The 14,360-nt window shown below is 50.0% G+C and overlaps 2 protein-coding genes and 1 pseudogene across 2 annotated transcripts; 2 read left to right on the top strand and 1 right to left on the bottom strand.

Moving 5' to 3' along the window:
* Positions 1-8: 8 nt before the first annotated feature.
* Positions 9-546, top strand: LOC115275874 (annotated as a pseudogene).
* A 5,442-nt stretch (positions 547-5,988) lies between these two features.
* On the bottom strand, positions 5,989-7,410 carry ACTL7B (actin like 7B). The gene has a single exon (XM_029920838.1). The coding sequence runs from the start codon at positions 7,340-7,342 to the stop codon at positions 6,089-6,091; it is 1,254 nt and encodes a 417-aa protein (XP_029776698.1). The 5' UTR covers positions 7,343-7,410; the 3' UTR covers positions 5,989-6,088.
* Positions 7,411-12,864: 5,454 nt separating this feature from the next.
* On the top strand, positions 12,865-14,360 carry ACTL7A (actin like 7A). Its single transcript, XM_029920839.1, has one exon. It carries the CDS (start codon positions 12,917-12,919, stop codon positions 14,237-14,239), a length of 1,323 nt encoding a protein of 440 aa, XP_029776699.1. The 5' UTR covers positions 12,865-12,916; the 3' UTR covers positions 14,240-14,360.

The following is a 14,360-nucleotide window of genomic DNA, read 5'->3' as shown; positions in this document are numbered from 1 at the left end:
GGGGAAAACAAGAATTTTCTCAAGAGATTGTTGTAGAGAATTCGCAGCTTGAGTATTCAAAGCATGTGACAGGCAAGAAGCTTCCTCCTGGAGGGATGCCCAGCCCTGATGTATCAGATCCTAAACAGTTCTCAGAATTTGCTAGAAAGAAGCCCCCCCAAAAAAAGAAATATGATGCTCCAGAAAGAATTGTTTGTCCTCAGAGTGGGTGCACAAAGAAGTTAAGGAATAGAGCTTCCCTGAGAAAGCATCTCCTTGTTCATGCTCCCCGAGATCATGTATGTGCAGAATGTGGGAAAGCATTCAGTGAGAAAGCAAAACTAAAATAACATTTTCTGGTTCATACTGGAGAGGCCATTTCGGTGCACTTTTGAAGGGTGCGGAAAACGCTTTTCCCTGGACTACAATCTGCGTACCCATGTACACATCCATACTGGGGAGAAACGTTTTGTGTGTCCCTTTGAAAGCTGTCACAAGAGGCTTGTCCAGTCAAATAATATGAAAGTTCACATCTTAACTCATACAAAAACCAACAATAATCAGTGAAAGAGAAGATGGAAATAATCCTCAAACAGAATCAGCATATTAACAAAACAGTGATTTGGGGACAAATGTACCTTATTACTGTCTCCAGGAAAGAACTTTTTCAAGCAATTGCAGCCCTGCATGGTATATATATATTTTTTAATGTTACTACAATGCTCTATAACTTAGGATACCATTTTAGAACATTTTAGAGCATTTGTTAAGTGCTCTAAACTTCCAACAATGTATCTCCAACAGGAAGGTCAGTAATGAATTTACTTCAAAAGCATAATCCTTAATACACTATGAATTGGATTACTGGATATGGGACTTATTTTCACATGCTATAAATATGAAATTAACTTTGTTTTTAAAGTGTGTAGTTTCCAATTGTTTAGCTTTTGCCTTTTAGGAACAGACTTCATGCTACATGTAATAATCCTAGAGAATGAAAATTTTGCTGTAGATTGTCAATAAGTAGAGGAGTCCATTTTTAAAACTTAAATACATATTTTAATCTTTTTTTTTATCATTGTATGAAACTATCCTGAAATCTTAGTTAAATTTGAATGGTTCTTTAATAGTGCTAATTCATTTGAGTCCATTTTAGATATTTTAAAAGGAAAATCAAAGAAGAGTGCATTGAAAAGAGATGATACCAGGGGCACCTGGATGACTCAGTTGGTTCAGCGTCCGACTTCGGCTCAAGTCATGATCTCACAGCTTGTGAGTTTGAGCCCTCTGTCGGGCTCTGTGCTGACAGCTCGAGCCTGGATCCTGCTTCAGCTTCTGTGTCTCTCTCCCTTTCTGCCCCTCCCCTGCTCATGCTCTGTCTCTCAAAAATAAATAAACATTTTAAAATTTTTAAAAAAGAAAAAAAAACCCACCTAATATCAAGTAGAACATCATTAATAGTTTGTATTATAATAAAGTTAATTGCTTAAACCCATCTTCTGCAGATAAGTCTTGGAGCAGACTTGGTAATAAACCCTAGGGGAAAAGAGATCAGGCTGTCCAGACAGGAAGTGAGGAGGACGGGCCGCTTGCCACGTCTGAATAGTAGCATTTCACTACATGATGTCCCTCAATACTTGCTTCTTTCTGTCTCTGGCAACCTCAGGCATTCTTAACTTTTATACCTCAAGGGGAATATGAAATTACATCATGTTTGTTGTTCATTATTTGAAATCAATTTTTAAGTCAATCTTTTTTCTTGGTTAAAGAAATCGGTAATTTGCAGGAAGGTAGGAGACAAAAAGCAAAGAGGCATTTTGGAATCACAAGACTTTGATTTAGAACAAGACTGATTTACCAGGCCTCCAAACTGGGACAAGATGTTTAGCCTCACCAGGCTATAGTGTCCTCATTTGTAAAATGAGGAAAATACTCGTAGCTTCCCCCTCACAGACTGAGAGTAAGTCATTTCAGCAGGAATGTGCTAAGCATCCACCTTGTGCCGTGCCCTGCACTGGGCTGCAGAAAACGCGGATGAGGCAGTCAAAGTTCCTGCCTTTAAGGAGCTCCAACTTCAACCTCAGGGACAAATATCTAAACCAGAGAATACAGCACCACGGCCAGTAGACACTCAGGTTTCTGCACTGCAGCCTTACTGTGTTATCTGACACACGCTAAAATCCTGATAAAAGTTCTTCATGTGTAGTAGCCTTTTTGTTGGGAAATAAATGAACTGTTATTAAAATTTCAATTATAAGAGCCCTCTCCAATCCTAGCCCCTCCTCTACACAAAGTGCCCTGGAGGAATACCACTGTTGAGAAGGAAACAGGCGGAAGGCTCCCAGTTGCTGGTGGCCGATACACACACTGAGGAGTCAGGAGGCTGAATGCATCGGCTCAGGGAAACAACGTCTGACAGTAGAGGGCGCTCTAGGCTGTTTCATTCTGAGGTCACTACCATCAGGACACCAGCTACTGAGTTCCGTGCTCCCTGGTGGGTTGGCTTTAGGTTGGCTTCCTGGTAACAAACGTTGCCGAAGCAGTTCTAGGTCATACCAATCCCATGTCAACCTTCCCAGCGAAAGGCCTGTGCCTTGGCTCCGACACACTGAGGTCACATGCTCACTCCTGGCCCACTGTAGTGGCCAGGCAGATGGCGGCTCTGACTGGCTTAGCCCCTTGGCTGTGGAGAGGAAGTTAGCCTGGGGGGCCGCATGTGATGCCCATGCAGAAACTGGAAGTTGTGGGGAAGGTTTGAGGGGGAAGTGGAGGCATCAACTATCGATTCCACAAATATGGCTTGTCCTCTGGGGGAGGAACAAGGGGACGCAGGCCAAGTTCATGACCTCTTCTTCACACACACTCCTCTTTCCTGTACCAGCAATGCCTCTTCAGTGTTTTACCTGTGAACTTCACACTTAGAGGCTGACCATCTCAGACCATTAGTTCCTATCCTCTCCCCCATCCCACTGTGTCCACAAACTTCACTTTTAGGTCTCCCCTACTTGGTATTTCCAAGTCCCAAAACTCTACCTGTTCTGCAGGACAGAAAAGTCACCTTCCTTCAGTGGGAGCCCCTTGCAAGCTTCAGACGGGCAACCTTCCTGTCCTGCATCCGCTTTCCTTCTTCTAGAATCCGGAAGACATCTCTGACCTCTTGCGTTGCCCCCTACCATCCTCATCTGCAGCGGGATTCTACATCTGTATTCTTCCACTGTCATGTAGTCTACAGAGGGAGAGGAGATAAACGCACGTGGTTGGTCATTTTAGGCGGAAAGTCACTGACCCATATTTTTCCACCAAAATTAAATCTGTTGTGTCTGTGATTGACTTGAATAAATTCATGTCAAGAATTAAGTGATTAGTGGGGCGCCTGGGTGGCTCAGTCGGTTAAGCCTCCGGCTTCGGCTCAGGTCAGATCTCACGTTCGTGGGTTCAAGCCCCGCGTCGGGCTCTGTGCTAACAGCTAGCTCAGAGCCTGGAGCCTGCTTCCAGTTCTGTGTCTCCTTCTCTCTCTGCGCCTCCCCCTCTCATGCTCTGTCTCCCTCTGTCTTAAAAATAAATAAAACATTAAAAAAAAAAAAAGAATTAAGTGATTAGTGTTTTTACAGTCTCTGGCACACAGGGATGACTCTGGAGGGGATAACCAGGCAGCAAGGGCAGTGAAGCTGTCATTGGAGACAGAAGTTGCTGAGGGTGTGGGAAGCGAGGAGAAGATGGGGGTCAGGGACTAGACACAGGTGTCTTCAAGACCAAACTGTGGGGGCGCCTGGGTGGCTCCACCAGCTAAGCATCTGACTTTGGCTCAGATCATGATCTCACGGTTCGTGGATTCGAGCCCCGCATCAGGCTCTGTGCTGACAGCTAGCTCAGAGCCTGGAGCCTGTCTTCAGATTCTGTGTCTCCCTCTCTCTGACCCCATCCTTGCTTGGGCTGTCTCTCGCTCAAAAATAAATAAAACATTAAAAAAAAAAAAGACCAAAATGTGGAAGAGGGTGCTAGCTTCCTGCCTGTGACTTGGGGCATGTCACTTTCCTCTCTGTTTCCTTGTCTGTATCTCATCAGGATTTTAGGATTAGTTTTATCAAAGGTTCTTGGGGTGCAAGCAGTGAAAATGAATGCTGGCTAATTAAGCAAAAGATGTTGCAGCCGCTGGCATGTGTGAAGAGATCAGGGTGGTAGAGACTTGGGCAACCTGAAGAATGTGAGCCCCAGGGAGAGAATTCACATTCAGGAAACCGTGCATGTACTGTGCCTGCCAAACAAAATGCGCCTAATGGCACCATCAACCTCCAGGCCCCCAGGCTGCAACTCCTCTCTACAGGAAAGAGCCCGTCCCTGCACAGCACCAAGGTCCTGCCAGCCCCAAGGGACTCAAACCCCAGGCTAGTGACCCAGTTCTGGGCAATGGGGAAGGACTACATGGCAAGGCATTGGGCAATAAAGACCACATCTGGTTCTTCCACAAGTCCACAGCCTCCAGCACAGGCCCAGGACAGACCTCACTGACCACCCAAATCAGGACGCTGCCTAAGGTAAGAGGTGGTTCAGAGAAATTCAGTAACCCATCAGATTACACAGTTCACCAGTGTCTGATCCCACAGATGACAGCAGAAGGCGGCTGGGGAAAGAGGAAGGAGCCACCCTCTTGTAGGTGGACATTCATCCCTCAACTGAAATCTCACAACACTCACCCTCAGTCTCGAAACCACCAAGTGGCCACCGCACCTGGCACTTCTCCATTCAGCTTTCCAACACACCGCGCCTCCACCTTCCCACCCCGGAAACACTGAGCTCAGGCCTATCTCCCTACCGACATGGGTGACCACCAAATCCCCCCCTAGCTGTGTGTGATCCCAGGGGAAGGGCCCCATTCTGGTCATTCTGTCTCCAGCTCTGGGCCCCATCCACAGTAGGTGCTTGCTAAGTGCTTAATGGTTGCTAACCATGAAGAACCATTGCTCGAGACTCCTTCCCACCACCAGCCTCGGCCAATTCATGTTGGAAACCTAATGTCCAAGGTAATGGTATGAGGTGGGGCCTTTGGGAAGTGACTAGGTCCCATCATGAATGGGGTTAGTGCCTTTATAAAAGGCCTCAGAGAGTTCCGTAATTCCTTCCACCACGTGAGAATACAGCAAGATGTGAGCAGTCTGCAACCCCGAAGAGGGCTTTCTCCAGAACACAGCCATGCTGGCACCCTGATCTTGGACTTGGAGCCTCCAGAGTTAAACTTCTCTTGTTGGCAAGCCACCTCGTCTGTGGTAGACATACCCTAAAGTAACCATGTTTGCCTTTCTGGAAACAATCATAACCTAGGTCAGAAGACTTGGGCTAAGCCCTTGACACAGACACCTCCCTCCTGGTCCTGTTTCCCCATGTCTACAGCAGGGAGAGAATCCCATGATTTCTAAAGGGCTTTCTGGTTTTTCTGGATTCAGTGGCTTTGCTCTGTGAGTGCAAAAATAGCTGCAGTTTGGGCTGGGGTTGGTAGGGGGAGGGCCCCTGAGAGGCAGAATGGCCCCTCACAATTAGAAGATGCACACCCATGGGCTATACCCTTGAAAAGGGTAGGCTCTGGGGGGAGGTTAGAGAGCGAGCCTGGGTAGACCAAGCAAGGATGAAGCCGTGCGCAGCAGGGGGAAGATGTGTGACCATCAGGGCTAGAGGGACACCTGGCTAAGCTTACCACCCCCACCTGACTATGGGTCCCAAGCTATCCCCTTAATATGAGCCTTTGTTTGCCTTTGGGCCCATAGGTGAACAAGCAATATGACTGTTGAGCTGGGTTTTGAGCTCCGAGGAGCTAGGAGAAGACACTGGGCTCTGAGATGACATCACCTTCATGATCGGGGTTCAGGGGGATGGGTCAGTGAGTGAGGCACAGCTCCCTGCCCCACTGCCCATCTGCTGCTCCTGACTCAGCAGAGCAGAAGGTGCTGAGATTTCTAAGCCCAAATCCCCACCACCTGCCGTCAGACTAGAGCAAGAAATCCAGAGCAGAAAAGAACCAGTGCATGTTAAAGTTTTTATGTGAAATTCTGTAAATGTGTATAGAGTGGCCAGAGGCCACCTGCCCACCAGGCCTCGCCCATCCGGGCACTGCCACTCAGCACTTGCTGTAGATGGCTGCACTGCCCCGCTCCTCAAACTCTTCCTTGCTGACCCACAGCTGCTGGAAGGCCTGTAGGGAGGCCAGGATGGAGCCGCCGGTCCACACGGAGGTCTTCCTCTCAGGAGCGGCGGCCACTGCAGGGCTGGCCCCGGGGCAGAGGAGGCTCAGCTCCCTCTGGAAGCGCTCGGGGAAGCCATCCAGCATGGTGCAGCCACCACACAGCAGCACGCTGGCGGCCATCTCCTCCTTGAAACCCGCCTCCTGGCAGCGGTCCAGGCAGGCGGCGGTGAGTGCGGGGAGGCTGGGCTGGGTGCTGCCCACCAGGCTGGGCTTGAAGAGCATCTCGGCGCACTGGAAGCGCTCCCGGCCGATGGTGATGAGCTGGCCGTCGGGGAGCTCATAGTCCACACGCACCTCCTCGAGGCCCAGGCCGAGCTCCTGCTCAGGCAGGAGTGCAGAGTAGCAGCACTTCTTCTTGATGTGCTCGATGATGTGCAGGTGGTCGTCCGTGAACTTGTGGCCGGCCTCGTTAAGCAGCTGCAGCAGGTAGTTGGTGAGGTCGCTCCCAGCATAGTCGGCACGTCCCGTCAGGCCCGGCAGCACGTCGCCCTCCGAGATGGGCACCACGTGCGAGACGCCGTGCCCGCTCTCCACCACCAGGCCCGAGGTCTTGCCGTAGGAGTAGATGGACAGCAGTGACTGGGACGTCACATGCATGGCAGGGATGCCGAAGGTCTCGAACAGGAGCTCTGCGTACTTCTCCCGGTTGCTGCTGGGGCTGAGCGGGGGGTCAGAGACCAGCACGGCGTGCTCCTCGGGCAGGATCTTCATGGCCGTGTGGAAGACGTACTCCCAGATGCTCTGTACGCAGTCCCAGTCCACCACGATGCCGTACTTCAGCGGGTTCATCAGCTTCAGGGGCGCCTCGGTGTTGAGCAGCTCGTGGCCCACATAGGTCTCCTTGCGGGTGTCGCCAGCATCGGCGGCCTCGGAGTAGCACTTGCCCACCGTGGAGGAGATGAAGTAGGTGGGTCTCGGCTCCCCTGCATAGCCACACTTACAGTACTGGGAGCCCAGGTCAATGATGAGTGCCTTGAGTTTGCGCACCTGCTTGGGCTTCATCTTCAGCTGAGCAGCTGACCCGGTCTCCTGGATGCCAGCATCAGGACCCGGCAGTGTTCCTGCCTCTCCAAGGTCACCCTGAGCCGTGCCCATGGGCACGGGGTTAGGGCTGCTCCTCGTCGCCATCTTCCTTCTTCGCTCACCCTTCTCACATCCACATCCTAGAGCTCCATGGGGAGAAGTGAGAGGGTCCGCCTCCAGCAGTGCCTTGGCAACCCCCCAGGATTGTGATGTCACTGAGGGCTGGTCCATTCTGGTGGCTCCGGGAGGGGTTGGCCTTGGCCCCCACCACCATCCATCCACCTAACTTAGCTTGGGTCCAAGACAGAACAGGCCACTACAGCCAGCAGTTTTAGAAACCCAAGCACACTGGGGTCTTAGGCTTTTGTGTCCCACCCCTTACATCCCTGCTCCTAATGCCCTGTCCATCGACTGAACACCTTTTTCTCCTCTGCTTCCTGACTTGGAGGGTGGTAAATACTTGAGCCCCTACAGTTAAGCCAGGCGCTGTACCCAGGTACCTCACATACGTTCCTACCCAGAATCCTGGGGTAGGGCAGAACTGAGGAAGTGAAGGCGCAGTATTTAAATGATTTGCCCAACAACTCTTGTCAACGGCTCTTGAAATAGGTGTCTTTTCTCTCAAGTTCACTCAATTTCAGTTCACCAGGTCTTAAAGAGTGTAAGGGCCCCAACAGTACTTTGGTCCCTTTACTCAACATTTATTGGGGTCTGTGGCAGGTCCCGCCCAGTGCAGCCTGCCAGGGACAGATGACTGAACCCTGGCTACGGCAGTGTCCAGTCTAGGTGGGAAGATGACAGGATGGACACAGAGGGGTTTGCAGGTGGAAATCTACTGGGACAACAAAGGTGCAAGAGGGAGGAGTGGTTGCCAGAGGGAGGGAGTAGCAGCTTCTCCAGAGAAGCAATGCTAAGTCGACTGCGAACAGGTATGTGGGTATTTGTCAAGTAGGTAGGAGGAGGGAGGGGAGGGCACCCCAAGCAGAGAGCACAGCCTGAGCAAAGGCTTCGGGTGGGGTGGGAGGGCATGATGGGAACTTGTAATAGTTAAGCGTTTGGAAAAATAGATGGGGCTAGAGAGATCACGGAACCAACTAGATTGGGCCTCAAATGCTAGGAGTAAGAGCTTGGGTTAAATGGAGGACAGTATGCTAAGCCAAATAAGTCAGTCAGAGAAAGGCACATGATTTCACTCAAATGTGGAGTCTAAGAAACAACAGATGAACACAGGGGAAGGAAAAGAGAACTAAGATGAAAACAGAGTGAGGCAAACTGTAATAGACTCAAACACAGTGAACAAACTAAGGGTTGCCGGAGCCCAGGGTAGGGGGATGGGCTAAATGGGTGATGGGCATTAAGGAGGGCACATGTTGGGATGAGTTCTACTCCTAGAACCAATACTACACTGTAAGTTGATGAACTTGAATTTAAATAAATAAATTCAAAAAATAAATGGAGGACCAATGGGGAGCCAGTGAAGACTTAAAGCAGGGGGTGGTCAGATCAGATTTCTGGAAAATTTGAAAAAGACGCATGGTTAGCTGTGCCGTAGAGGGGCAAGACTCTGAGACCTGAAACACCACTGAAGACATTCTTGTAAGACTTGAGGGTGATCTAAGCCAGGCTGTGAGAGTGCGGAAGAGAAGAAGTAGGTTCTACAGAAGTTTAGAAGGTAGAATCGCATCTACTTGGTTTGTTCTCCAATTACCCCCAATTCAACCCAAGCTCTTACTCTAGCATTTGAGGCCTTCTCTCATTACTCCTGTGACATTTCTAACATCAAACACTGCATTTATGTCAGGTGATCAGACTAGACTGGGGAGTGAGGGAGAGGGATGAATCCCTCACCTCCATCAAGGCAAAGGACACAGTGTCTGTCATGCACAACAGACAAATTCATTAGGTTTCCATAGGGCCCTCCATCCCAAACTCTCTTCCCTCAAAAAAAAACTCCTTCAGGTGATTCATAAGAAACACTGTGCTTTGGCTTAAAAAAAATTTTTTTTAATGCTTATTTATTTTGAGGGAGAGAGAGACAGTGCAGGGGAGGGGCAGAGAGAGAGGGAGACCCAGAATCTGAAGCAGGGTCCCGGATCTGAGCTGTCAGCACAGAGGCGGAGGCGGGGCTCCAACCCACAAACCGTGAGATCACGACCTGAACCAAAGACAGACACTTAACCAACTGAGCCACCCAGGCGCCCCCAGCATTTCCTTTACTAGATTCTTTCTTCCCTATCATAGCTGTTAAAAATTACAGGGGCCCAGTTCACCTTTCTTTTAAAAATTAAAGGTGTGTGGAGTCCCAAAAACCAGAGCAAGCATACCACCTCATGGAGAAATGTGTTTCTTGCTCTCATTTTCCCAGTTATCTTTTTCCACTACAGGAGGGCCTCGGGGTTGCTTTCGAGAAGGGTTACCTCCTGGTTTTCTAGCCTTGGGCCAGAGGAGCAAATGTAGGGTGTGATTCCATGTGAAAATGTAGCCCAAGATAGTCTGAGCAATATAGGGGGTCTCTAACCTTGAGGAATCTCACCAGAGACCCCAGGGAGCCTACAAGTACCTTAGATGGCTAGTGACCAGCACAGGGGCTTGTGCATGCGAGGCACTGAAGGTTTTGGGTGCAGTGTGCCAACAGTCTCCATATTCTCCCATCATCAATACCATTAACTGTGTCCTGACCTCGAGAGAAGGAACACAAGGTGGCGGGACGGGGCGGGGGGGGGGGGGAGTGAATACACAGAAACTAAGGGAAAAGGATTTCACTTACAAAAGAGCATTCGAGCATTCAAAATCCTGAGAGGTGAAGTAAAAGGAGTGAAAAATGTCCAGCAACTTTAGCCTGAAGGATGTGGGGTGGACTCTGAGAGTCTTGTGCTCTTGGGCTTTACAAACGACACGACAACCGGCTTTAAGCCAGCCTCGCGCCTCTCCCATCCACAATGAAAGAAGGAGCTAAGAAAGGGCAGGGCTGTGGGGGAGGAGCGTGTGAAACAGTCTGTCAGACTGAGGAGTCTCAGTGAGGTAGGAAGCAAAGGTCAGGTGACAGGGTGAATAATGGCCCTCCAAAGATGTCCACATCTTAATCCCTGGAATTTGTAAACATTAGCTTTCATGGCAGAGGGACTTTGCAGACAGGAGTTAAGGAATTTGAGATAGAGAGATTACCCTGCACCATCTGGCTGGGTGTAGAGCAATCATTACAAGGGTTTTCATAGGCAGAAAAGAGAGTCAGGTCAAAAAAGATGTGACAACAGAAGCAGCAGTCAGAGAGGTCTTTGAAGATGAAGGGGCCACAAGCCAAGGAATGCAGGTGGCCTCTAGGAGCTGGGAAAGGCAGGGAAAAGATTATTGCCTAGGGCTTCGGGAAGGAATGCAGCCACACTGATGACTTGATTTTAGCTGAGACTGATTGTGGACTTCTGAACTCCAGAACTATAGATAATAAATTTGTGTTTAGCTGCTAAATTTGTGGAAATTTGTTACAGTAGTCATAGGAAACTATGCGCACATGCTCTTGGAGGAATCCAGGGCATTGAAAATGTGCTAAGCAGGGGCACCTCGGTGGCTCAGTCAGTTGAGCGTCCAACTTCAGCTCAGATCATGATCTCGCAGCCTGTGAGTTCAAGCCCCACATCAGAGACTGACAGCTCAGAGCCTGGAGCCTGCTTCTGATTTTGTGTATCCCTCTCTGCTCCTTCCCCACTCATACTCTGTCTCTGAAAAATGAATAAACCTGAAGAAAAAAAAATTTTTTTAATATTCTAAGCAGCTGCAGATCTTTCAGAATTCAAGAGAAGGGTTGAGAAGGAAAAACAGGTCATTTTAAATTAAATATGCCTTTGGTTACCACATAAACGTTCTTTGACTATGACATCAAATAATCCAAGATGGCCATGCAAACCCGTACTGAACAGCAGAGGCACATAAACAACTTTTCAGGCAGCCAGATGTACAGAAAAGCACTTTCCTATCCCAAATTCAAAGATGCTGAGACTTTGTCTCTGTGAGAACACCTTGACTGCCCCCGTCAGACAGCCACAAGACTGGACTTGGTCCTTTCCTTCTCTCACACCCCTCAAGGAGCCAAAAGCATGCCCGGCAACCTCCTTTAAAAATTGTTTTAAATGTTTTTATTTATTATTGAGACAGAGAGAAACAGAGCATGAGTGGGGCAGGGGCACACAGAATCTGAAGCAGGCTCCAGGCTAAGCTGTCAGCACAGAGCCTGATGTGGGGCTCGAACCCACGAACTCTGAGATCATGACCTGAGCCAAAGTCAGCCGCTTAACCAACTGAGCCACCCAGGTGCCCCCCAGCAACCTCCTTAAAGAAGGCCCACCATTGTACTAACTGCTCTTTTATGAAAAGTGTGGGACTATATAACAAAAAGCACCGACGTGCCCAGCTTCAGAGATGGCATGTGAGATGGTGGCCATGCAGCTTCAGAGACACACTGTGGGTCTCATCAAGGTGTGTCCACACCACACCTCTGGGAAGAAGTCGTGGTCGGGAGAGCTTGACCACTGCTGGCTGGATATCCACAGTGAGCTCTGCACCTAAGAGCCTCAGTGTTATCAGTGCAATTCTGCATGGTCCAATCTCACTGCCAATCTGCATGGAGTATGGGCACAGATATGTGCCTAAAAATAATTCTTCTGCAGGCTGTCCTGAGAAACAAGGGAGACAGAAGTGCTCAGTCACCACAGCAGCAATCAGTCCTGCTAAATAAATCTGGCAGTGTCAAAACTCTCTACTGCTTTCTGGTCTCATGCAGAGTCAGAACCAAAGTCCTAGCAATGGCCCAGGGGGTGGATGTGGGCTGCTCACCCCTCCCACCCCCGTCTCTCACCTCAGTTTTCCTTGCTCTCCCCACTCAGCCACAGGGGTCTGGAGATCCTCTAACTCAGGGGCTGGCCAACTTTCTCTATAAGGGTCTGATAGTAAAAATGTGCACTTTTGCGAGCCATGTAGTCTCTGTGGCAATGAGGCCATTCTGTGGTTGCAGCACAAAAGCAGCCATAGGCAAGATGTAAATGAGCACATGTTTAAATAAAAGTTTATTTACAAAAACAGGCAGGCCCTAGTGTGCTGACCCCTTCTCTCACTCATCAGTCACAGCTGTGCCTCCACCATCGGCACCTGCTGCTCCCGATATACAGGGCGTACACACGGCACCGTCCCGCACCTCCTCCGGTCTTCATTCAAGTGTCATCCTCTCACGGACCCCTGCCCAGGCACATAAACACAGCCACCCTCCCCAATCTCTTTCTCTGCTTTTCTTTTTGCCCTTAACATTTTCTGACATCTGTTTGTTTTGGCTATTGTCTACCTCTCCCCAAACCCCACGGACTAGAACATAAACTCTACCAAGCCAGAGATTATCTTTTTTCTCCCTGGCTGCCCTTTATTCCCAGCTGCCTTGCCATTGCAAGTGATCAATAAATAACTGCTTGGCTAAATCAGGTTTATTACAAAGTCTAGAAAAAGGTTAAGTCACTTCAGAAATACCACCCCAAGTTCACCCTAACATGAGACACAGGTTCCCTGTATCTAGAAAACCCCAGGTTACCAGATTACATCATAATCAGTGATGTCATCACTGGGGAGTTCTCACGTTGCCATCTAATATAGTCTTTCAGTCCTTGGAGCCTGTGGGATCAAGGAACTTTCTGAGAGCAAATGGCTTTTAATAGCACGTGGGCCCCACAGGCAGCAGTCATTGGGGATGGGCCCGCCAAGAGAGCAGGTGAGCAGGCCTCCCCCCAGGCACACATCCTCCAGACTGCCTCCCTGAAGGAGGGCCCGGCGAAGCGCGCGGTGTGGGTCCGCTGTAACCGTTCAGAGCCAGAAAAACCTACTAAATCAACAATGGTTAAGGACAAGCCCAAGGCAGAGGTGACCAAAGCAGTGGTCGTGGACCTTGGCACTGGCTACTGCAAATGTGGCTTTGCTGGGCTGCCAAAGCCCACCCATAACATCTCAACAACAGTGGGCAAGCCCTACATGGAGACGGCTAAAACTGGCGACAATCGCAAGGAGACATTCGTGGGGCGGGAGCTCATCAATCCGGAGGTTCGTCTCAAGCTAGTTAATCCTCTGCGACATGGCATCATCGTGGACTGGGATTCCGTGCAAGACATCTGGGAATATCTCTTCCATCAAGAGATGAAGATCGCCCCAGAGGAGCACGCGGTCTTGGTTTCAGACCCACCCCTGAGCCCACACACCAACAGAGAGAAGTATGCTGAAATGCTGTTTGAAGCCTTCCGCACTCCTGCAATGCACATCGCCTACCAATCCCGCCTGTCCATGTACTCCTATGGAAGGACCTCGGGCCTAGTGGTGGAGGTTGGCCACGGCGTGTCCTACGTGGTCCCCATCTATGAGGGTTATCCTTTGCCCAGCATCACCGGACGGCTGGACTACGCGGGCTCTGACCTGACAGCCTACTTGATGGGCCTCATGAATAACTCGGGGAAATACTTCACTAAGGACCACATAGGCATTGTGGAGGACATTAAGAAGAAATGCTGCTTTGTGGCCCTGGACCCCGTCGAAGAGAAGAAAATCCCTGCCACTGAGCATACAACCCAGTACGTACTGCCTGACGGGAAGCAGATAGAGCTGGGCCAGGAAAGGTTCCTCTGTGCAGAGATGTTCTTTAAGCCTTCCCTGATCCAGTCCATGCAGCTGGGGCTTCACACCCAGACAGTGTCCTGCCTCAACAAGTGTGACGTTGCCCTCAAACGAGATCTCATGGGGAACATCCTGCTTTGTGGGGGGAGCACGATGCTCAGCGGATTCCCTAACCGGCTGCAGAAGGAGCTGAGCAGCATGTGTCCCAATGACAGCCCCCAGGTAAACGTGTTGCCCGAGAGAGACACTGCAGTGTGGACGGGCGGCTCTATCCTGGCATCGCTTCAGGGCTTCCAACCACTGTGGGTCCACCGCTTTGAGTACGAGGAACATGGGCCTTTCTTCCTCTACAGACGGTGCTTCTGAGCTCTGACGAAGCCTGGCTGCCACGCATCTGCTCTGCTGGGTAGCGCCCACCCTACACACGGGGAGCTGAGCCCGCACGTTTGCTCCTGTGGTATTAAACAATCCTCACGTTCCCTCCACA

The sequence above is a fragment of the Suricata suricatta genome, chromosome 13, assembly GCF_006229205.1.
Source record: "Suricata suricatta isolate VVHF042 chromosome 13, meerkat_22Aug2017_6uvM2_HiC, whole genome shotgun sequence".
NCBI lineage: Eukaryota > Metazoa > Chordata > Mammalia > Carnivora > Herpestidae > Suricata > Suricata suricatta.
The sequence above is the reverse complement of the archived record's forward strand: the minus strand, read 5'-3'. Positions and strand labels throughout refer to the sequence as shown.